Raw genomic sequence first — 25792 nt, 5'->3', positions numbered from 1 at the left:
TCCTATTCTTCACTTATGTATAGAATGTCTTGGGGTTTTAGACCATAAGGTCATAAGACTTAGGTACAGAATTAGGCCATTCAGACCATTAAGTCTGCTCTGCCATTCCATCATGGCTGATTATCTCTCTCACCCATTCTGCTGCCTTGCCACCCTTGCCAATCAAGACTCTATCAATTTCAGCTTTAAATGTACCTAATGACAGCCTCCATAGCCATCTGTGGCAATGAATTCCACAGATTCACCACCCTCTGGCTGAAGAAATTCCTCATAACCTGTGGTCTAAAGGGATATCTTTGTATTCTGAGGCTATATCCTCTGGCTCCAGACTATTCCACCATAGAAATCATCCTCACCATATCCATTCTGTCTAGGCCTCTTCATGTTCATTAGGTTTCAATGAAATCTCCTTTTCATTCTTCTAAACTCAGAGTACATGCCCAGCGCCATCAAACGTTCCTCATTCATTAACTATTTCATTCCCATGAACATCCAATGCCAGTACATCCTTTCTTAAGGGGCCCAAAACTGCTCACGATACTGCATGTGCAGTCTGTCCAATACCTTATAAAACCTCAGCATTACATCCTTGCTCTTTTATCCTAGACCTCATGGAATGAATGCTAATATTGCATTTGCCTCAAACACCACCTCAAACTGCAAGTTAACCTTTTATGGAATCCTGCATAAGGACTCCCAAGTCCTTTAAAATCTCTGATTTTTGGATTTTCTCCCTGTCTACGTCTTTATTCCTTCTACCACAGTGCTTCACCATACATGTCCCTACACTATATTCCATCTGCCACTTCTTTGCTCACTCTCCCAATCTTAGTCCTTATGTAGATTTCCTGCTTCCTTGACACAACCTGTTCCACCACCTATCACCTGCAAACTTGTCCATAAAGCCATCAATTTCATCACCAAATCATTAACATAATGACACCAAACGCTGTGAAATACCACTAGACACTGGCAGGTAGCCTATAAAGGCCCCCTTTATTCCCACTTTATGCCAGTCAGCCATTTTTTTTAATCCAAGCTACGATCTTTCTTGTAATGCCATGACTCTTATCATGTTTAGCAGACTCATGTGTTAACACCTTATTACTTCTGTTTTTTTTAAATCTTACTTGCCAAGGCCTTCTCATGCCCCCTTCTAGCTCTCCCAAGTCCATTCTTCTGTTCATCCTGGCTACCTTGTAACTATCTGGAGCCCTTTCTGATCCTTACTTCCTAAAACTTAAGCAGGCTTCTTTATTCCTCATAACTGGAGGTTCCACATCTCTTGTCAACCATGATTCCTTCCCCCTACCATCTTTTCCTTGCCTTAATGGGAGAAATCTATTCAGAACTCCATGCAGGTGCTCCCTGAACAATGTCTGTATTTCCATTGTGAATTTCTGAGTACATCTGTTCCTAATTTATACTCACAAGTTCCTGCCTAAATTCCCTCTCAATCAATTAAATACTTTCTCATACTGTCTGGTCCTATCCCTGTCCATGGCAATGGTAATAGGCAGGGAGTTGCGGTCACTATCTCTAAGATGATCACCCACAGAGAGATCTGACACTTAACCTGGATCATTGCCTAGTATGACCTCTCATCTGGTCAGCTTCTCTTCATATTGTCAGGAATCCTTTCTGATCGCAGCTAACGAATCCTGCTCTATCCAACCTTTGGCACTAAGAAGGTACCAATTAATGGGGCATCATGCAACACACACAAAATGCTGGAGGAATGCAGCAGGTCAAGCAGTGTCTAAGGAAAAGAATAAACAGTCAACATTTCAGGCTGAGATCCTTCTTCAGGCCTTTATTAATGGGGTGCCCTGGTTGTGTAGCAGTTAGCATGGTGCTTTTACAGCTCGGGACGTCTGAGCTTTGAGTTCAATTCTGGCATCTTCTGTAAGGAGTTTGTATGTCATCCCCATATGCGTGGCTTTCTTCTGGGTGCTCTGGTTTCCTCCAAAATTCCAAGACATACTGGTTAATTGGTCGTTGTAAATTGTCCTGTGATTAGGCTAGGGTTAAACAGTTTGGTTGCTGGTCAGTGTGACTCTGGGCCGAAAGGGCCGATTCCACAATGTAACTCAAAATAAAGATCATGTTGAAGTTGATACATTTCCAAAATCTCTCCCCATCTGTTCTGCATTCTCTGTTGCTATAGGGGTTGGGGGGGGGGGGTGTTCTACTAACAGGATTCTATAGAATACTCCCAAGAGAGTGATAATTCCCTTCCTGTTTCTAGCTTCCACCAACGTTGGCTCAGTAGATAATCCCTCCATGACATCCTCCCTTTCTGCAGCTGTGATACTATTCAGGTTAGCAATCCTACTACCCCACTTTGTACCTCCCTCCCTCCCTCCCTGCCTTTTTGAAACATCTAAACCCTCAAAACATCCAGCAGCCATTCCTGTAACAGCCACAATATCATAGTTCCATGTACTGACCCATACTTTAAGTTCACCCTGTTCTTGATACATCTTGCATCCAAACAGACACCGATCAACTCATCCTGGAATTTGGACCAAATCCTGGACCGGAACTTTAGACCAAAAGACATAGGAGCAGAATTTGGCCATTCGACCCATGGAGTCTGTTCAACTATTCAATCATGGCTGCTTTATTTTGCATTATTAGCTGCATGTCTTTCCTCACGATATCTCTGCATTCAGGATCTACCTGTATATCCATAGCCCCATCCCCTGGCTTGTCATTCTGGTTCCCATTCCACTGCCAAGCTAGTTTAAACCCTCCCCAAAAGCGCTAGCAAATCTGCCCGCAAGGATATTGGATCCCCTCAAATTCAAGCATAATCTATCTGTTTTGTATAGGTCATACCTTCCCTAGAAGCGATTCCAATAATCCACAAATCTGAAACACTCCCTCCTGCATCAATTCTTCAGCCACACGTTCATCCGCCAGATCATTGTATTCTTGCCCTCTCTAGCACATGGCACAGGCAGTGATCCGGAGATTGCTATCCATCAGATCCTGCTTTTCAGCTTCCTACTTAGCTCCCTACATTCTCTGTTTAGGATCTCAAGCCTTTTCCTATCTATGTTGTTGATATCAACATCAGTCACCACACTGTGAACACTTCAAAGCACTTCTTATTCTTGTTTGTATTATAAATGCATGCTTGTATTTATTCACATTCTATTTCATATCTCCACTTTTATATGTATAATTCTTTATTGTGTATAATTGGTGAATGTTGTAGTTTTGTTGCATGTACCAACATACCACAACAATTTCCTAATAAATGTAAATGTATTTGGTGCATAAAGTTCATCCTTGAGATGTACCATGACATCTGGCTGCTCACCTCCCCCTACGAATACTGTGTGCCCAATCTGAGGCAACAAAAAATGCTGGAGGAACTCAGCAGGTGAGGCAGCATTGATGGGAATGAATAAACAGTTGACATTTCGGGCCGAGACCCTTCATTAGGACCGAGGAGAAAGGGCAAAGCTGCCAGAATTATAATGTGGAGGGAGGGAAAGGAGGTGAGCTGGGAGATGATTGGTGAAGCCAGGTGTGTGGGAAAAGACAAGGGCCGGAGAAAAAAAGAATCTCGTAGGAGAGGAGAGTGGACCATTGGAGCAAGGGAAGGAGGAGGGGACTCGGGGGAAGTAATAGGCAGGTGAGAAGAGGAAATGGGTCTGAGTGGGGATTAGAGAAAGGGCGGGGTTTTGGGCAGGGTGGGGGGAGGATTTGTTTACTGCAAGTAGACATCAATATTCATGCCATCACTTTTGAGGATACCCAGATGGAATATAAGGTGTTGCTTCTCAGTCCTGAGGGAGCCTTATCTTAGCACAAGATGGGGCCGCGGACCGACAAATCGTGAAAGGAATGGGAATAAGAATTAAATTGTTTGACTACGGGGAAGTCCCACTTGTGGCATCCTTTACATACCAAACAGGAGACCCCTCACATCCACAGAACAGCTCCCCTAATTATTGAATCCCCAGATTACCACTGCACTACTCTTCTCCCCTTTCCCTTCTGAGAGTCACAGAGGTAGACTTAGTGCCAAAGGCCTGGTCTCTGCGGCTTTCCACGCTAGGTCATTCACCCCCAACCGCATCCGAAGCAGTATGGCTGTAATTGAGTGGAACAGCCCCAGAGGTACTCTGCTTTATTTCCTTTCCCTCTCCTTGCAGTTACCCAGCTACCTGTTTTCTGCAACTTGGGTGTGACTACCTCCCTTTAGCTCTCATCTATCACCTCCTATTCCTATATGATCTGCTGGCCATCCATCTGCAGCTCCAGTTCCTTAATACTGTCTGTAAGAAGCTGCAGCTGGATGCACCATGCAGTTGTAGTTATCAACAAGACTGGAAGTCTCCCAAAATTTCTATCTCTATATGAAGAATGCTGACCCTGGACCCATTCTCACTACACTAACTAAGCACAAATAGACAAAGAAAGAAAGAAACTTACCAGAAACCTACTTTAGCCTCTGCCTCTCCTTGCCAAATCCTCTTTAGCCAAAGCGTCGGCTTCCCACTCTTAATACTAGCACACTCCATCAATGGCTGCTCCCAATGGCCACTCTGCTTAACATCACTTTTTATAGGCATTTATAGGCTTAATAAACAGTGATATCGCAAAAGGTCCCACTCATGTTTTAATTCTCACTCTTACCTCCAAGCAAGTGGCATCTCGTGCTATTTCAAGCCTGCTGGAAAGATCTGAAAGGCCCCACTCGTGTTTTTTATGAGGTTATTACAAAACGTTTATCAAGAACAGGAAGGAACTTTCCACAAATTAACCCAGGCCTGGAAGTTTCAGGAATATTTTATTATATACCTCTAAGTGAAAGAGAACCATAAACAATGCATGCTACCTAAAAGTAGAGATTAGCTCAGAGTGTTAACTATTCTGCAAGGTGACTTTCACCAAAGATTTATCAGAACATGTCTTACCCACTGGGAAAGTCTCATCTTTTGCCATATTTGGTAATGGAGCACTCTTTATCTTGGAGCATTAATTTACATATTCAGGTCTTTTCCTTTGCATTAAGACAGTAGTTTTAAAGAGCCAGGGAAGACTTGTAAACAGATGTTGTTCAAAGTTCATCTGTTGCTTAATATCAGAATTAAGGAGAAAACTGGAAGTATCTTGTGGTTTCATCATGGTATGCAACTACGAGAAATTAAAATAGGTGCAGAATATTACTGAGCAGTAAAATTGTAATGTTTGTACATAATACAGATTCAAATAATGGTATTAATAATGGACAATTTTGTAGATTATAGCTTTCAATTCTGGCTGTACCCTGCTCCAGATGCATACCTGCTCCACATTCCCTTCCACCAAGTTTCAGACACAGATCTACACAAAAGGTTAAGACACTTTGGTGCAAGGTTTCAGGATCGAAAACTGGTTTGCTGATGGAAGGCAGTGAGGATGTAGGAAGAATGTTTTGCTGATCGCAAATGTGACTGTACTGCATGGTTCAGTGTTGGGACCAATTAATATGTTGGATGTAGTCATAGTCATACTTTATTGATCCCGGGGGAAATTGGTTTTCATTACAGTTGCACCATAAATAATAAATAGTAATAAATCCATAAATAGGTAAATAGTAATATGTAAATATGTAAATTGTGCCAGGAAATAAGTCCAGGACTTAAGTTCAGGAGCCTATTGGCTCAGGGTGTCTGACCCTCCAAGGGAGGAGTTGTAAAGTTTGATGGCCATAGGCAGGAATGACTTCCTATGATGCTCTGTGTTGCATCTTGGTGGGATGAGTCTCTGGCTGAATGTACTCCTGTGCCCACCCAGTACATTATGTAGTGGATGGGAGACATTGTCCAAGATGGCATGCAACTTGGACAGCATCCTCTTTTCAGACACCACCATCAGAGATTCCAGTTCCATCCCCAAAACATCACTGGCCTTACGAATGAGTTTGTTGATTCTGTTGGTGTCTGCTACCCTCAGCCTACTGCCTCAGCACACAACAGCAAACATGATAACACTGGCCACCACAGACCCGTAGAACATCCTCAGTGTCGTCCGGCAGATGTTAGAGGACCTCAGTCTCCTCAGGAAATAGAGACGGCTCTGACCCTTCTTGTAGACAGCCTCAGTGTTCTTTGACCAGTCCAGTTTATTGTCAATTCGTATCCGCAGGTATTTGTAATCCTCCACCATGTCCACACTGACCCACTGGATGGAAACAGGGGTCACTGGTACTTTAGCTGTCCTCAGGTCTACCACTAGCACCTTAGTCTTTTTCACATTAAGCTGCAGATAATGCTGCTCGCACCATGTGACAAAGTTTCCTATCGTAGCCCTGTACTCAGCCTCATCTCCCTTGCTGATGCATCGAACTATGGCAGAGTCATCAGAAAACTTCTGAAGATGACAAGACTCTGTGCAGTAGTTGAAGTCCGAGGTGTAAATGGTGAAGAGCAAGGGAGACAAAACAGTCCCCTGTGGAGCCCCAGTGCTGCTGATCACTCTGTCGGACACACAGTGTTGCAAGCACACGTACTGTGGTCTGCCAGTCAGGTAATCAAGAATCCATGACAGGGAAGCATCCACCTGCATCGCTGTCAGCTTCTCCCCCAGCAGAGCAGGGCGGATGGTGTTGAATGCACTGGAGAAGTCAAAAAGCATGACCCTCTCAGTGCTCGCTGAAGGTGGAGATATAATTAGCAAGTCTATATATAGTACAAAAGTTAGTGTTACTGTGGATGGTGATGAAGATTGTCCAAGGCTACAACAGCAGATAAATGGAAAATTAGGCAGAGCATTAGCAGTTGAAATTTAATTCTGTCAAGTATGAGGTTCTGTATTTTTGGGAAATCAACTAGGAATAAGACATATACAGTAAATGGTATAGTGCTAAGGAGCATTAATGAACAAAAAGACCTCAAAGGCTCAACTAATATCCCAGTAGATCATCCTCCTCAGCAGTGAAACACTTCAAACAAACCACAGTCTTATTGTGAAAACATGTAAGAGGAGAAGCTATAGGTCTTGTATTGGTAATCTTGACCATATTCATGAAAGGCAACACTTCTGACTCTGGTAATTACATTCAGGAAAAGTCATTGGCAGGATCTTTCTCAAGCCATCACCAGTTGATGGACCATTCCCAGAATCACTTCATAAATCCTGTCTATTACTAGGTACAAAACCTTAGGAAAAAAATGCAGGGAGCAGTACCAACTACTACAGACTTTTAGTGTCTTTGATTCTAGTGTCTAGGAGGGAATATGAAACATGTCAAATTTAGCTGCATAGAAATTTACCTCCATCTTGCACTTGCTTCATGAAAACATCAAAGTTCAGAGTAAAATTTATTATCAGAGTATATACATGTCACCACATACAATCCTGAGATTCTTTTTCTTCAGGCATACTTAGCAAGTCTATAGAACGGTAACTAAACAGGATCAATGGACAACAAATTGTGCAAATGCAGATATAAATAAATAGCAATAAATACAGGTTTTCCCCGCCATCCGAAGGTAGAGCATTCCTATGAAATGGTTCGTAAGCCAAAATGTCATAAAGCGAAGAAGCAATTACCATTTACTTATATGGCAAAATATTGTGAGCGTTCGCAGACCCAAAAATAACCTACCAAATCATGCCAATAACACATAAAACCTAAAATAATAGTCATGGTCATACTTTATTGATCCCGGGGGAAATTGGTTTTCGTTACAGTTGCACCATAAATAATTAAATAGTAATAAAACCATAAATAGTTAAATAGTAATATGTAAATTATGCCAGGAAATAAGTCCAGGACCAGCCTATTGGCTCAGGGTGTCTGACCCTCCAAGGGAGGAGTTGTAAAGTTTGATGGCCACAGGCAGGAATGACTTCCTACGACGCTCTGTGTTGCATCTCGGTGGAATGAGTCTCTGGCTGAATGTACTCCTGTGCCCAACCAGTACATTATCTAGTGGATGGGAGACATTGTCCAAGATGGCATGCAATTTGGACAGCATCCTCTTTTCAGACACCACCGTCAGAGAGTCCAGTTCCATCCCCAAAACATCACTGGCCTTACGAATGAGTTTGTTGATTCTGTTGGTGTCTGCTACCCTCAGCCTGCTGCCCCAGCACACAACAGCAAGCATGATCACACTGGCCACCACAGGCTTGTAGAACATCCTCAGTATCGTCCAGCAGATGTTAAAGGACCTCAGTCTCCTCAGGAAATAGAGACGGCTCTGACCCTTCTTGTAGACAGTAACAGTAACATATAGTAAAAGCAGGAATGATATGATAAATACACAGCCTATATAAAGTAGAAATATGTTTCTACAATCATTACTGCACGGTTCTCCGTAGCGAAAATCTCACGCAAGCGCTCTCGGCAAAAACACAACGCAAGCGCTCTCCAGTAACCTTTAAGCTATGAAGCTGCCAAATCATACCAAATAACACGTAAAAATACACAGCCTATATAAAGTAGAAATAATGTATGTACAGTGTCGTATTACTCACCGGAATTGGGAAAGCGCTGAGCACACTGATGATGGTGTGTTAGGCTGAGTCGTTGCAGGTTGGGTGGTGCAGTGGCCCCCACCCTCCAGGCCGCTGACCGATACATTGCCGTGAATCATGCAGGGGTACAGGGGTAGATGGGAGGTACACAGCACATCTTTAAGAAAAAAGCCGAAATATACATGCTAATTAATTAGGTGCCGCTCGGCACATAATTGTCGGCCCCGATCAGTGCCGATTTCCAATTGCATCGTCTCTGATCTGGGCCGACAATTATGTGTCAGGTGGCACCTAATTAATTAGCATGTTTATTTCGGCTTTTTTCTTAAAGATGTGCTGTGTGCCGCCCGGCTACCGCTGCATTCTCTGCAAATCGGTATCTGTCTACAGCCTGGGTGTTGGGGTGGTGGGACACTGGGGTGTCATCTCGTCATCTGTTTCCATTAGAGCAGGCAGCTCATCTTGTCCTATGACTGCCCGCCTCGATGTCGAAGGTCGAGGTTCGTCGTCTGCTGTGGCTGATGTGGAAGGCTTGCTTGACTGCTAAGCCTCGCGCATTTTTGTATCATACAATTCTTTGTAAGGACTCAAACCACCTTGCAAATATCCCCTAAACCTACGTACCCTTTCAAAATTAAAGTCGTATTTTATCATTGCAGCGAAAATCTCACGCAGTTGCTTCACGTTCAGTTCGCTACTGCATTCGGTTTCGATTGTTATCCTTCCTTCTTCCAATTGCATCAGCTCTTCATCTGTCAGTTCTTGGTCATGGGATGCCAAAACCTCTTCAACATCATGTACGTCAGCTTCCACAAGCCAAACTCACTTTGTCCTTACTCCATTCACCATGATCGAAACGCTTAATTATGTCTAGTTTTACGCTAAGTGTAACACCCTTACGAGCTCTTTTAGGCTTTTTCGATACATTAGAACTCATCTTGCAAACGGCTGCTCACAGGCACATGTTTAAGCAATGCTGGCTAGAATGCAGTTCCGAATCCGGGGGAGAGCGGCTGCTTGGGGCGTGCGCTGCCTTTTATCGTGTGCTGATTTTTTTTCGTAACAGTGAAAACACCTTCTGAAAGCGAAAACAAGGAACTAATGTAGGTCTTTCATAACAGTGAGGTTTCGTAAAGCGAACCTTCAAAAAGTGGGGGACACCTGTCACGAGCATGAAATAACAAGATAAAGAGTCCTTAAAGTGAGACCAACAGTTGTGGGAATATCAGAAGTAGAATGAGTGTATTTATCCCCTTTTGTTCAAGTGCCTGATGGTTGAGGGCTAGTAACTGTTTTTGAAACTGGTAGTGTGAGCCTTGAGGCACTTGTTCCTTCTATCTGATGGCAGCAGTGAGAAAAGAGCATGGCCTGGGTTGTGAGGATCTTTGATGGATGCTGCTTTTCTATGGCAACATTTCATGTAGATGTGTTCAGTGGTTGGGAGGGTTTTACCTGTGATGTACTGGGCTGATTCCACTACGTAAGATTTTCAAAGGCATTGGTGTTCCCATACCAGGCTGTAATGCAGCTGGTCAGCACACTTTCCACCACTCATCTATAAAAGTTTGCCAGGGTTTTTGATGACATGCCAAATCTCTGCAGCCTTCTGAGGAAGTAGAGACGCTGTTGTGCTTTCTTTGCAATTAAGTTTATATGATGGGTCCAGGTCCTCTGAGATGGTGACACCCTGGAATGTGCTCCCAAGATATGACATGTGGTTCATGTTTTTCAGAATCTCATTGTTGGAGCCACAGGTCTAAAGTAAACACAGATTAGTCGGATACCTACAAGAGTACAAAGCAACAATAGCTTGGAGCTCAGCATGTGTAAACAAATGATTAATTGAAAGCTTGCAAAGTCGTGATCATAACCAGCTGGTTCAGAAAGAATCAATCTCACTGAAATGTCATTGCCCAACATTTCTTTCTATCACTCTTGGCATAAAATCCTATTCACTCCAACATATTCCATAGGAATGGAGCTAATCTTAGCAATTTATGGGAAGCTGCACAAATCACGATGACCACACTTCAGAACCAAAATCACCCCAATATTGGTAGTTGAGTTATGTTGTGGAAATTAATCATTTGTTTGCACATGCTGAGCTCCAAGTTATTGTCACTTTGTACTCTTGTAGGTATTCTACTAATCTGTCTTCACTGAGACCCTGAAAAACATGTACCATGTCTCATATCTTAGGAGCACTCTGTAATGGTGAAATTCACCATAATCTTCAATGCATTGGCACAGCCTCTGGTTATGTTGAACAGATTTATTTTCTCCTGAGTAACTAGCTCTATCCTTCTGAATGCTTTGGAGACCTGGACTATCTAAAGCAGGTAGGTAGATTGATAAATACTTCATTGATCCCAAAGGAAATTAGAGTGTCACAGTAGCATTACAAGTGTACAGATATGTAAGTATTAGAAAAGAAGTTGAAAGAATAAAAAATAAGTTACCTCAGTCTAACAGGAGGGGGTCTTCACTTCCCCAGCAATAGATTGACTCATTATAGAGCCTGATGGCCAAAGGTAAGAATGACCTCGTATAGTGTTCTTTGGAGCAGTGTAGTTGTCTTAGCCTATTACTAAAAGTGCTTCTCTGTTCAGCCAAGGAGGCATGCGGAGGGTGAGAGATGTGTTGCAGAATTGCCAGGATTCTCCATGGGGTCCTTTGTTCTATCACAGCCTCCAATGTGTTCAATTTGACTCCTATAACAGCCAGCCTTTCTAATCAGTTTATTAAGCCTATTGACATCACCCATGTTGGTCCCATTGCCCCAGCACACCACTGCATGGAAATTGTACTGATGACAACAGACTGTTAGAAAATGTGAAGAGAGGCCTGCATACTGGAAAGGACCTCAGTCTCCTCAGGAAGTAGAGGCAACTCAGGCCCTTTTTGTACACAGCCTCTGTGTTGGTGCTGCACTCAAGTCTGTCATCCAGGTGCACTCCCAGGTAATTCTAGGTCCTCACCACATCCTCACCATCAATACTAACAGGGATTAGTCTTCCAAAAGTCCATCACCTTCTGCTTTGTCTTACTGATATTGAGCTGTAGATAATTCAGCTTGCACCATTTAACAAAGTCCTCCACCAGGGCCCTGTGTTAGTCCTACCATCCTCCCTTTCTACACCCAACTATTGCAGAGTCATCAGAGAATTTCTGCAGATGACATGACTTAGTGTTGTATCTAAACTCTGAGGTACACAGGCTAAAGAGGAAGGGAGTCAATACAGTCCCCTGTGGGGCTCCAGTGCTGCTTATAGCCATGTCTAACATACAGTTCTGAAGCCACACAAATTGTAGTCTGCAGTCAGTTCATCCATTATCCAGCATACAATGGAAGTGCCAGCCTGCATTGAATGGAGTTTTTCCCCCAGTAATGAGGGCTGTACGTATTGAAGGCACTTGAGAAATCAAAAAAACGTCATCCTCACGGTGCTGCCCTCCTTATCCAAATGGGAGTAGACTTTGTTCTGCGGGTAGATGATAGTATCGGCGACTCCAATAGAGAAACTGCAAGGGATTGAGAGCTGATTTGACCAGGGGTCGGAGGTGAGCCAAGACCAGCCTCTCTAGGCTCTTCATGATGTGTGAGGTGAGGGCCACTGAACGATAGTTATTCAAGACTTACATTTGGCCTTCCTTGAGTAATGAGATCACAATTTTCCATAGTCGGGACCCTTTCCATGCTAAGACTCAGATTAAAAATGTGCTGGAGAACTCCACACAGCTGGTCAGCACACTCCTTCAGGACCTTGGGGTTCACACCATCTGGTCCCAGTGCTTTGCCATTTTTGAGTTTCCCCAGACCCCTTCTCATTTGCTTAGTAGTGAAGGTGAGTCCATGATGACAGGGGAGTTGGTGGAAGGTGGGGGCTGGAGAGGTGAAGATCAGGACGATAGTAGTCGGTACGTGGAGGTCTGGATGGTAGGTGCAGGGCAAGTAGGGGGATGTAGACAGTGGTAGTGGCCTTTGTTGTTCATCCACGTGTTGAACTGGAGGGGGTAAGAGGAAGGAGGGGAGGCATTTGTGCTGAGGGGGCATTGGGTGCCGTGGCACCTGGACTGGTGTGCTGAGGGGAGGGTAATTGTCAAACCTACTGAAGAATTGGTTTAACTTATTAGCCCATTTATGGCCACATTTAAAGGGTCTATGCCTTGACTGATTGAAGCCAGTGATATTCTTCTTGCCTCTCCACACCTCCCATGTGCTATTCTGCCCAACCTTGTTCTCCAGCTCCTCCTGTATTCCTCTTTAGCCACCTTGGTTTTCTCCTTTAGGTCCCTCTGCAGGTTTCAGTTCCTTCCTGTCTCCTGGTCTAAAGGTTCTCTTTTTTGTTGTTGAAAAGAGCCTTTGGATCACTGGTGACCCATGGTTTGTTGTTAGAAAAGCAGTGAACAGTCCTTGATGGTATTACAGTGTTGTCCACACAGAAGTTGATGTAGCCAGTCATGCAGTCAGTAAGACTGTTAGTGTCCTCCCCATATGGTTTACCAAGCACATTGGAGCAAGGCATTGGAAAGCATGGTAGAACCATATTCAGTAGCAACTTTAAAGGTAATGGAGACTGTATGTACTTGGAGAAGATGTGCAGAGAAGTAAACAGAAATTGAATTTATTTATTTCTGTAACATGCTGCTTCTGTGGTGTATTTGGTGTACATTTAGTTTTCCGCTTTACTGTTTTGTATAACTAAATTGTGTTGTCTGAACTCAAGTTCGAAGTAACTTTATTATCAAGTATTTACATGTCACCATATACAACCCTGAGATTCATTTTCTTATGGTCATTCACAATAAGTAAAAGAAACACAACAGAATCAATGAAAAACCGCATGCAAAAGGATGAACAAACAACCAATGTGAAAAAGACAATAACCTGTGCAAATACAAAAAGAAAATAAAAAATAATAATGATGAAAATATAAGCAATAAATATCGAGAACATGAGATGTAGAGTACTTGAAAGTTGAGTGAGTAGTTTGTGAAAACAGTTCTGTGATGGGTGAATAAAGTTATCCCCTGTGGTTCAAGAGTCTAATGGTTGATTAGTAATAACTTCCTGAACTTGGTGGTGTGGGTCCTGTACCCTCTTTCCAATGGCAACAGCGAGAAGAGATCATGGCTTGGATGGGCAGGTCCTTGATGATGAATGCTGCTTTCCTGAGACAGCATTCTGTGTAGATGATGCACAGCAGTGGAGACTGCTTTACCTGTGATAGGCTGGGCTATATTTACTACCTTTTGTAGACGTTTCTATACAAGGGCGTTGGTGATTCCATACCAGGCTGTGATGTAACTAGTCAATATCCTCTCCACATCAATGAAAGCTTGTCAGAGTTTCGGACGCCATGCCAAATCTTTGCAAATTTCTTAAAAAATAGAGGCGCTGTCGTGCTTTCTTCGTAATGGTACTTGTGTGCTAGACCCAGGACAGATCCTCTGAACTGATACCACTGAGGAATTTAAAGTTTATGACCTTCTCCACCTCTGCTCCCCTGATGAGGATTGGCTCATGGACCCCCAGTTTCCTCCTCCTGAAGTCAATAATCATCTCCTTGGTCTTACTGACATTGATGAGAGGTGGTTGTTATGGCACCTCTCAGCCTAATTTTCAATCTCCCTGCTATTTGTCATTTGCCACCACCTTTGAGTCAGGCTGCAACACTGGGGTTATCAGCAAACTTGTGATGCTGCTGCAAGTTTTTCATTGTATCTCACTACTTCGGCACATGACAATTAATTCTACTTGTAACTTTGCCCTTTAAATATATCTTATCAAATTTAAATACAATATGCTAGAAATGAACTTTGCAGTATCTGGTTAAAAACTGAGGTCAATTACAAGGCACTCAAATAGTGTTTGAACTTCTGCTTACACCTTTTCGTAAAATCAGTGAAATTTAAAACAAGTGTTTGGAACAGAGCTCTGGGGATTTTAAATGGACCACTGGAAGCATCACCCTATGAGTTAAATGCTGAATCATTAGGATTTCTGAACAATTGGAACACATTAAGTTGTACCGTATTTAATAACAGGACCAGGAGATTTTACAATTACATTTAGAATTGATCACTTAACATTTAGTTGTGTTAACCTTTAATATTACTAGCTGGTAATTGACATTGTGCTCAATATTGAATTCTAATCAATAGTTTGCTTTCTGATTGAATAAATGGGTATTTTTCAAGTTTATAAAAGTGATCACTGCTTTGTTTTACCTCAGTATTTTCACATTCTTTTCATTCAGTCATAAAGATTAAAGTTAAAGTCTGTCCCAACCCTTATAGGCTCATCAGGTCGGTGCTGATGCCAGTTTCCGTGGCGTGAGACGACAGAGTTCGAGACTCCCCCACCCTCACCCCCCCCAGATAGGACGCCAGTCTGTTGCAAGGTTAACCCCCAGCATTTTTGCCGGAACCCATTTTCAGCTAGGTGGACTGGAGCAGTGTGTGGTTAAGTGCCTTGCTCAAGGACACAACACGCTGCCTCAGCTGGGGCTCGAACTCACGACCTTCAGATCGCTAGTCCAGCACCCCAACCGCTTGGCCACGCGCTATAGTCATAAAGATACAGATGTTTAATGGTGAATAGAGTCACTAAAAATTCTAGCTGTTAATCTATGACTTAACAATATACTAGTCAGCAAGCTAAACATCTGGGTGATACATTAAAGGCAAATAAAAGCAGCAATTCTCCCAAAGTATAGGAATGGCTTTACAATCACTCTAACTAATGTCATTATTCATGGGGCAGAGATTTGTGAACAATTTGATCCATGACCTCAGACTTGGCCTCACTTCCTGTACAGATGCCTAATTCCAACAGACATATTTGAATAGGTTCAGAAAATAAGTTGTTTCTTCCACCACAACTAATTTCCTCCTTTTTTTTATATATAAGAAATGTATTGCATTTGGTTGTATTATAGCTAAGGTTTTAGTTGAGAGAAAATCTATGATGTAAATTGATGTGCCTTTTTTACATAACCTCTGTCACCAGCATATCTAAGAGGTTTTGAAATGTGGCTTTGCTGGAAATTGGACAGGTGAATATGCACAACTATTTCCTGGCCACTGAGTTTTGGACAATCCAAATAATATCAGTGAGGATGTTTCAGGAATGGATAATACTTGCAACTTAAAATTTGTACATTATATCCTCAAAAAAAGGTAATTGGATCATACAAGTAGGGAATAACAGGATGCTGCAAGACTTTTGTGCAATTTACATGAAGTTTAATTTTGTTTTTGACTATTTAATAAAGTGGGTCGAGCAACAATTGAGGATTAAGTGTTTGTTCAGCAGGGTCAATTGAAGACAGAATTCTTCATTTGTTCATTTATCCTCTTTAATGCCAACTACAGTTATCAGGAGTCCCTCAGAAATTCCTGGTGTTAAATCTTCCACATAAGCTTAATTTGTCTGTCATGTTCTCTGGGTCAACTTGCATACCATTGTAAACAGAATACTGCCGGACTTTGATCTTTAATTTGTTTGGTTTAATTTGACACCTCCTTAATGTTGATATTTATGTAGACTTGCTGTAATTTGCTATTTATGGTTTTTGTAGGCTAGGAAGTATACTTACACAATTAGCATTCTAGTCCTTAACATTACAATTTAGACCACTCAGTCAATATACACTTAAGCAATGCATGTGCTGCTCAAACTGTGGTGGGAAGAATATCGAAAATTTGTTGTTCTTTCTGCAGCTTAAAGTTGAATATAGTTTCAGTGCTGAAGATGCCATTAGAATTTTTAAAAAGCAGAGACCCAAAATGTTTTGGAAAATTACATGCAGACAGGTAGCGGTAATGTGGTTATCGGAAACAACCATGGTTAAACTAGGGATAAAATACAAGAAGTACCTTCTCCTTGCTTGCTTCCGATGCAGTGTCTTTACAAGACTGGTGACCCTGACCATTGTCCTATTAAAAGGATCTACTGCTCAGCATCTGAGAAGCAAGAACCATTGATTATGTTACTCTCAACTTGCCATCTGCTTCATCCACCACCTGCCTTCTGTGGCTTCACTATAATCCAAGTAGGGAGGCTAACAGGTGCTACACCTTGCCTATGGGTGACCTGGAGGTAGCTGTAGTTAATGGTAACCTCATTACCCAAAGCAAATGCTCCACAGCTGGATGTAGTTTATCCTCATACCCAGGAGGAAATGGAAGACATCCAAAGAACGAGGGATAGATCTATATGGAAAACCATGGTTACCCATGTCCACATCGGATATGGTACCTAGACAGACAGACAGATCTGAATCAAGTTGCCCAAGGTGGTATTGGGAAATATACAACAGTTAAAAGAAATGTGCACAGGTACCTTGATCGAAAAACTTATAGGAATATGGGCCCGAATGCAGGCAAATGGCATTGGTGTAGATTAGAGTGGACAATGTGGGCTAAAAGGGTTAATTTCTGTGCTGTGCAATTCAAACCTGATATGTAGCAGACATCACAGTTCCTTTCCATGAGAATGGAATAATACCATCTTAGAAATAATGAATGTAAGTAAAATCCAGCAGTGTTTTTGAAATTGAGTCAGTATGGTCAGCTGAGCATGCAACTGCAACTTGAATTTCCCTTGTGTTCAAAGACTGTTATCTATATCTGAACTTGAAAGTATGGCTAAAACCAGTTGGGTTTGTCTGACAAACCACCATGTTCTTCATGTACCCACGTGAAAATGTTACACTTAAAAATCTTTACCGAAGGGTAAAATTTTATCTTGTGAAGCTCAGGCAAAAAAAAAAATTGGAAGAAGATCTCAGAATTCTGAAAGTACCACTTTAAAAGTTAAGGCAAAAAAAAAAGTGCATATTGGCAGATCGAGGCAGGGCAAGGTCAACTGAATTTCCTGCATGTTAAGTTTTCTTCAATAAGGAAAATTTCCACTAACTTGTGTCTGTAAAGTCCACAAGCATCAATATTACTTGCATATTGTTGCCTCTGTATGATTGTCTCATAAAATATCTGTATATCACATGTGTTGTGAAGATCGTTACGACTTTGCAAAAATACACTCTAGTTCCTGGATTACCGGAGAGCAAAGTTAGAGAAGTGATAATGTGGAGCACTGAAGTTTAAGATTTACATCCAACAGAATGGAAAAAAAAGCTAAAGCACTAAATGTTGGCTAATGGAAACATGCTGTTTTTATCGAACTCCGTCTTTATACTCTAATAATTATAAATTGTTTTTTTTATTTTCTGCCTTATCTACAGGTTTTTCCCACCATGGATGGTGAACTGAGTCCTCAGGATAAAAAGGACCTGGATAAGTTTATCAAATTCTTTGCCCTGAAGGTACAAATAAAGTACAGTGGATTCTGGTTAATTGTGTCACATCTGGTCCAGTACATTTTGGCTCAATTAAGAAGCTGCTTAAATTAGCCAAAGTTTCACGGAAATAGTTAAAAAGATATAAAAAAGACACACTGAGTAATTATATATTTAAATGAAATACAGAACAAATTGGAACAATACCAATACCACTACAGTATTATAAAGCTGTAGTACGTATTGATGGAAGAATTCATCCGTGTCACATTCTTTTGACTGTAAATGAACAAAATCGGCACCCAGTGCACGTAATTGACTGCCTTTATACAATGCTGTTGACAATTGCATCCTCCAGGTCTTCATTTTAATTTTAATTCTGTCATTCAAGCTGATTGGCAATACCTTCAAATTCTTCGTAGTGCTTAACTTACTGAAGTAGTGAAATCATTTCTGGCATCTCCAAACCTGAATATTTGAAACCACAGTGAGCAAAACAGCTCTGGATTGTTTTACTGCTTACTTCCCACCAACTATCATTGACAAAATTAGCTGCTTTTTGAAGACAAACACATGCAATTGATGCTACTTAAAAACTGTTCACTCAAATCATGGTGTAGTGTCTAATGGCCATTCAAATACATACAACTGACGCTGGTTACAAACTAGTTGGCAACAGTTTCCTGTTCTAATTAAGTGGAAAGTGTCCTAAGTAAGTGAAGTAACCCCGGCTATTTTCTCGACTTGTTTTTGTTCTTTAAGAGTTGTCCTAAATAAACGGCTCCCCTATTAACTGGAATCCACTGTATTACCAATTAATGTGAAGAGATGTGATAATTTTCAGTTGAAACAAGATTTGTATTTAGCCTGCACATTGAATCAAACAAAGAAAACATTGACTGCAGCTTTGAATTTGGGTAGTAAAGACTTAACTTCCTAGCTACATTAAATAAAGCGTCGCAATATTCTCGTAAAATCTGTCACCGGTCTTTTTCTAGCATATCCTTATTTTTCATATCTACTTCAAAGTTGCATTCTTGAGCATATGCCTACTTTATATTGCATGTTATGGATTTGTAATGAGGGAAAGACTTGCTTTAAAATGGTGAACTTTTACACAGTCAGGATATCCCAAAATGATTTACATTGAACAGAATGGAAAACAAAGCAAATGCACTGTAGATGCTGGAAACCCAAAGGAAAACAAAATGCTACAAATGCTTAATAGGTCATACTACACCCTGCAAAAAGTGAACATTTCTGACCTGGAAATGCCAATCTTGAGGGCCAATATATAGTAAAAGTCCTTCTCCTGTGCATCTTCTGTATCCTTCCATTCCCTTCATTGTTCCTTTATCTTTATAAAAGCCTCTTAAAATCCAAACTCCTTACTTCTACTACTATTAGTGGTTAACTATTCCAGAGATTACCACTCCACTTTATTAAAAAAAAAACTCTCCCCTTCTAACTTTTAAGAGCAAGCATGTACTCTGGACATTTCCACCCAGGTTAAAAGAATCTAACTGTCCACCCTATGTTGGCCTTATTTTTAGAAACCGGTCTCCCTCAGCCTCTGGCACTAGAGAACAATCCAAGTGTGTCAAACTTTTCCTTATAGCTCATACCCTCTAATCCAGCTGCACCCTTTATATAGTCTCCATATCCTTCCTGTAATTCAAAGTATGTATGCAGTATATACAACCTTGAGATTTGCCTTCCACACAGACAGTCACAAAACAAAGAAGAGCATGGAACCAACCCGTTCAAAGAAAAGCATAACAACCCCTGAACCCTTTCCATGCGCAAAAAAAGTCTTGCAAACAGCAACAAAAAAAATAAGCAAGAATACAGAATATAAAACTCAAAATCAAAAGGCATGTTTCAGTGCAGTTGAGCCCAGTGTTCATTATCTGCAGGCCAGCCTGATTCAAAAATCCGTCAAAAGTAGTAACAAAAAAGAGTGACCAGAACTAGAAACTAGAACACATCATAAACCTGAATTAGAGTCCAAATCTATAGTTTGAGTTGATTAAACCTTGCTTTGGCCCCATCATTTCACAGCATTGAGGGATAGAGATCACACAAATTCAGGGACCTTCCCTTTGGAGCAGCAAGTGTGAGAGACTACCACATGCAGATACCTTCTCCGGCAGCAGCGAGTGAGAGGCTTGTAGTTTGCGCTGAACACTTGCTTGCCTTGTGCACTCACTTCAATGATTTCAGTCTTCCTGGGCACTTCTTAAGAGATTGAGTTGATCATGGGCCCAGGACCCGCCTCCTTGCCGCAGGCTTTGCTCCCAGCCTCGTAGAACACTCTCTGAGGCAGCGAAGCGCCAGATCGCCTGATCAGCCCGAAAGCACAACACTAGAATGTAGATAACGGGCTCTAACAGTAGCCGAACTATATCTGAAATAAAAAGAAGATGTAATGGAGTAACATACATCAAAGTTGCTGGTGAACGCAGCAGGCCAAGCAGCATCTATAGGAAGAGGCGCAGTCGACGTTTCAGGCCGAGACCCTTCGTCAGGACTAGTCAGGACGAAGGGTCTCGGCCTGAAACGTCGACTGCGCCTCTTCCTATAGATGCTGCTTGGCCTGCTGCGTTCACCAGCAACTTTGATGTATGTTGCTTGAATTTCCAGCATCTGCAGAATTCCTGTGTTTGCATGTAATGGAGTAACTAGAACTGCACACAATACCACCAAGTGCACTGTAACTAAAGTTTTATGCCCCAGCAGCGTGACTTACTCATGTACTCGACACTCCTATCAATGCAGAAAAGAATGCCGTATGTCTTCCTCACCACCTTATCTATTTGTGTAGCCACTTTCAGTTGACAATGGACCTGGATTCCAAGATCGCTCTAGATTTCAATGTTATTAAGCTGCCTCCATTAACTATATACTACCACCTTTTATTTGATCTCCTGAATTGCTTAAGAAGCTGCAAGATCTGAAATTGCCTGGACCAGATGGACTACACCCAAGGTTCTGAAAGAGGTAGCTAAAGAGATGGTATGAGAATGTATGAGGGCACTTAATGGATCTGGGCCCATACCTGCTGGAATTAAGAAGAATGAGAGGAATCTCATTGAACACCTAGATTGAGTGACTTTGACCACTATGTCAAAGGTCACACAATAACACAAAAAATATTCATATAATATCAAGAAGTTTAATGCTTTTCAGAAAGTCAAGTATGCGCTTGTATACATTACAATGGCAGTGATATCCTAACAAACTGTCCATGTTGTACTGTGGCTCTCCCAAAGAATTCAATCTAACAATTATTTGTTTCCTTTGCACCTCATTGAAACTGCATTCAGACAATATATACTGCATCTTTTCTTGACAATTGCATTTCCTACAAATGCTCGTATCATGCCTATTAATTCTGAACAAAGAATTATTCAGCCTAGTATGTCCAATACATAAACGTACAAGTACAACTTCTTCCTTCCTTCCTTCCTTTTATACCCATCCCCAGCTGAGTTCCAACCGTCCTCTGGATTTTTCCTCATCCCAACTCTATTGCCATTGCGACTGAGTCGACTTTTTAAGTATGGCTTTCATCTCTCCCTTGTGCAAAATCACCAGGACATTTATATATTTATTTTAAATGATTGCTTGGTAAGAATGTCTGCCTCCTCATTTTCTTCAAACCCAACATGGACAAAAACCCATATGAAATGTATACACAGATCGAGACCCTGCAGCCTCAATGGATGTTGTCCAATCTCAAGAAGAATGTCCTGGCCTGTTTTAAAAGATATCAAGACTGAGAACAAATCAGAGCACAGAAGTACGTAATCAGGACACACTGCTTTGACCCATTCTATGGCTAAAATGATAGCAATCATCTCAGATGGGAATACTGACACTTTCACAATCTTTTCTTAATAGTCGCCTGAAAGTTTGGAACATTAGCAATCACCTGAATGACCTGTCACTGGATCTTCTAAACCTTCTGTGTAGATATGTAAGAATCCATAATATCTGCCTTGCATATGTAGCTGAACTTCCTGTACTAATCATAAACAATCACTTTTCATCTTGATCATTCCTGAAGACCCAGATCAACCACAGGCAAAGGGAAAAACTAAAGGGGTACACTGGGACCATCATCCACGTTAAATAACCCAAGATTCTGTGTCCATATTTCCCAGTGTGCCAAAACTGAAGAATAGAGTGTTTAACACTCTTATTGACAACATTATTGGATGACAAACTTTGTCCTCTTACATTAAACCAATAAACCATTGCTAATTGTAACATGTGTAGATGTAAAGGTACTTCACATATTTCTACAAGTAATACTGAAATTGAGGATGACTTAACAGAACCACAATATAATCTCAGTGGGGTGCCTTGGGGGTGGCCCAAAGAAAGAATGGCGGCTAAACATTAGAATCCCAAAGCCCCCCCCCCAGCTCCCCCCTTGCCCACACAAGCAGCAGTAAGGCAACCACCCCCCCATCAGCAAAAAGCATCCACCACCCAACTCCCCCCTCCACCGAGCACTCGAGCTTGCAGCAAGCATCAATAAAGACAAACTTCCAGTACCCAAATACTACTCGTTCATCCAGTAATTCGACATACTACAGACTTGCTGTCTCCCTAACAAGGGGAAAAGAGGTGTCTCCATTTCATAGCGAGAGGGGAGACATAGCAAACAATTCACTGATTTACGATGTTGAAAGTCTATGGCGCCGCTTTTTCTGAGCTCTGCGCCCAGAGTGTTGGCCCCAGAAAGGTGCAGCTCTTCGGACACATAACCCACAGCAGCGAACCTGCTGCTTCCTATGTCCTTGTTCTCCCATGCTGCTTCAGTCAGGGGCACCAGTCTAGAATCAGCACGTCTCCAGAGCCACGAAAATCCAGAACCCTGAAGGCATGCTTGTCTTCCAGGCCATGTCCTTGGGGTATCAAAAAGCGGCTGGTCGTGAACCCCTGAGTGCGGGTCCCATTCCCGCAAAGAACCAAAGTCAGAGTGTAACTCCAGGTCCGGGTCTTCAAAAGAACCTTAAAAAGGAATAAAAGAGATATCAAAGATAGAAATAGAGCTGTTTTTGAAGATACAAGCAAAGGAGTCGCCAGTTAGCGCCATCATAACCGCTCCGCACCTGGAAGACAGACTTGAGTGCAGCACCAACACAGAGGCTGTGTACAAGAAGGGCCCGAGTCACCTCTATTTCCTGAAGAGACTGGGGTCCTTTCGAGTATGTAGGCTTCTCCTTCGCATGTTCTCCCAGTCTGTTGTCACCAGTACAATATTCTGTGCGGTGGTGTGCTGGGGCAATGGCATCAACATGGGTGAAACTGATTAGAAGGGCTGACTGTTATAGGAGTCAAACTGGACACAATGGAAGTTGTGGTAAAACAAAGGACACTACGGAAAATCCTGACCATTCTGGAAAATGTTTCCCACCTTCTGCATGCCACCTTGGCTGAGCAGAGGACCACTTTTAGTAATGGAGTAAGCCAACTGTGTTGCTCCAAAGAGCGCTATATGAGGTCATTCTTATTCTCAGCCATTAGCCCCTATAATGAGTCAGCCTATGGCTGGGGAATTGGTGACCCCTCCTGACCCCTTCAGTTTAGACTGTTTGAGGTAACTTTTTTTTATTCTTTCTTACTTCTCTTCTAACATTTGTGTATCTGTGCACTTGTAATGCTACTGTAACACTAATCTCATTTGGAATCAATAAAGTATTTATCTATCTACTTATCTAAAATATTCAGTAAATTTTGTAAACTCTTGATCATTAGCTAACAGGCTTCTAGCATTCCATTGTAAGATTAGGGAAAAAACATTAACAACCTGTCTTTGAGGTCTGAACATCTGAACTCCTTGTAAGGCATTATTAATAACTTCTAGAGTTAAGTCCTCTATCTCTAGTTTTTTTTTACAGTCTTTAATATAATTATAATTTTTTCTGTCCTACTTTTAGTTTGTCCTGTACCACATCTGCCATGAATGTGACAAACTTTAGTTTATCAACAATAAGAGAATCTTCTGTTATACTATCATGCGCTTCCCACGTTGTCTTTAAACTATCTGTATTCTGGATATTAATAGGTCCAATTGACACTGTCTTCTGTACTTTCTGCAGAACTCCTGTCCATCTCGACCTGAACATGCTACACTTCCATAGCTTTCTTATATACAGGACACTGCATAGGCAGAAATATATTCTCCTCCACAGTTACTACAATTTAACCTAACACCTTCTCCGCAATTGCAATAATCATGTTCTTCTTCATAACTACCACAGCACTTTTTACCCTTACACACAGCTGCTACATGACCAAACTTCTGACATTGAGAACATTCAGAAAGGGTAGCACATATACTCAAATCATATAAGTCATATAACCAAATTTTAACGTATACATTTTTCCATCAAATTTAATCGACATCGATAAAGCTATCTGTTAGAACTCCACCACAAAACCTTGTAAACATTTAGCATCCACAACTTTACTTTTGACGAAATTATTTTTTAAATTGTCCACGCATACATTAGAGGCACTCCAGAAACTACTCCCCAAAGCCTCTGTCGTTCAATATAATCCCTTGTTGTTACTTCCCTTCTTCCCACAGCTTTTAACCGCAAAGCTTTCTCGCATTGCTTACGATCTTTATTAAATACGAAGAGTGTCCATCTCTTAAAGGTTTTGCACCCACAATATCTCCTAATGCTTTTTCAAATCCCTGCTTAGTCTAATTCTTTTGTTTGTCAGCAGACCAATGTAAATGGCTACTTTTCTTGGCCCTACCTTCCTTTTATTGGTAGATACTTTCCTCTCTGGAACTCTATTGGTCTCATTCGATCTCTGGAACTTTTGAAGTTCATTTACTGTTGTTTCAAAGGAAAGAACAGTTAACTTAAACAAACAAATCCCACAAATAGTGATATGTTAATAACTAGATAGACTGTGTTTTATTTCATTAAGGAATAAATGTTGTTAACGTTATCAACACTGTCCATTTCTTCAAAAAGTGCCATTTGTTAGCTATATCACCGCATATTAGCTGCAGATGAATAATTAAGACATAAAAAACCAATTAAATTTGAAAAGGATAATCCATATATGGTGTGAAAGTGTATCATAAATTGATAAGTTTGAGATTGATGGCAAGAATTTAAATTTAATGCTTGTTATAAATGTTAACATCTTTAGATAACCATACACTTTTACAGTTACAGTGGAGGAACATTCATGGTGTAAACATGAGGACAATAACTAATACACTGCAGTTGTTATGGTAGTGTAGTGGTTAGCATAACAATATTATGAGATCAACAACACAAGTTCAATATTACTGCTGTTTGTAAAGAGTTTGTACATTTTTTGCATGACAATGTAGGTTTCATCCGGGTTCTCCAGTTTCCTCCCTCATTCCAAAGACGTACAATTTCATAGGTTAATTGGTCACATGGGTGTAATTGAGCAGTGCAAAATTGTTAGTCCAGAAAGGCCTGTTAACGTGCTGACTAAGTAAAATAAAAATGCTCATGCATCATCTATTAAGCTGAAGGAGGCAATATGACAAACTGAAAAAAGCTTAGCTTCTGTGAATTGATTGTCATCAGGCAATCTTAATGTGGAATGATTATAAAGCTGTAGGTCCTTGGTTCAAAGTTGTAAGATGATTTTGCATTTGAATTCTTACAGCAAAGTTTTGATTAATATGTAAAATTTAAAATCATTGCTGCTGTCAATGGAGGCAAGAAATTAAAACTGTATGATGGCTTATTTGAATTATTGTGGCATCTGGCAAGAAAGTGGAGCTGTAGCCAAGACCCAATTTGCTGAATAGCAACAGTGGCTCAAGGGGCCTTACAGCCTCCTACTGCTCCAATTTCTATGTACTTAACTGCTGTGTTTTTCAGACGGTTCAAGTGATTGTACAAGCACGACTTGGAGAAAAAATCTGCACCCGTTCAAGCTCTTCCCCTACAGGCTCAGACTGGGTAAGGAAATACATCTCTATCCCAAAA

The 25792-nt window shown here is 41.3% G+C and overlaps 1 protein-coding gene across 6 annotated transcripts in view; it reads left to right on the top strand.

Annotated features, from left to right (window-relative positions):
- Nucleotides 1-25792, top strand: part of atg13 (ATG13 autophagy related 13 homolog (S. cerevisiae)) — a 132122-nt gene that overhangs the window by 8342 nt on the left and 97988 nt on the right. For 5 of the 6 annotated variants that reach the window (XM_063062192.1, XM_063062195.1, XM_063062193.1 and 2 more), the window contains exons 2-3: nt 17733-17813; nt 25685-25765. In XM_063062192.1, the coding sequence (XP_062918262.1) occupies nt 17745-17813; nt 25685-25765 (150 nt within the window). In that variant the 5' untranslated portion in view covers nt 17733-17744. The remainder of the gene's footprint in view (nt 1-17732; nt 17814-25684; nt 25766-25792) is intronic. The other variant, XM_063062196.1, reaches the window with a different exon arrangement.

The sequence above is a fragment of the Mobula hypostoma genome, chromosome 11 (genome assembly GCF_963921235.1).
Source record: "Mobula hypostoma chromosome 11, sMobHyp1.1, whole genome shotgun sequence".
In the NCBI taxonomy this organism is placed as follows: Eukaryota; Metazoa; Chordata; class Chondrichthyes; order Myliobatiformes; family Myliobatidae; genus Mobula; species Mobula hypostoma.
This window is presented reverse-complemented; position numbering and strand designations above follow the sequence as displayed.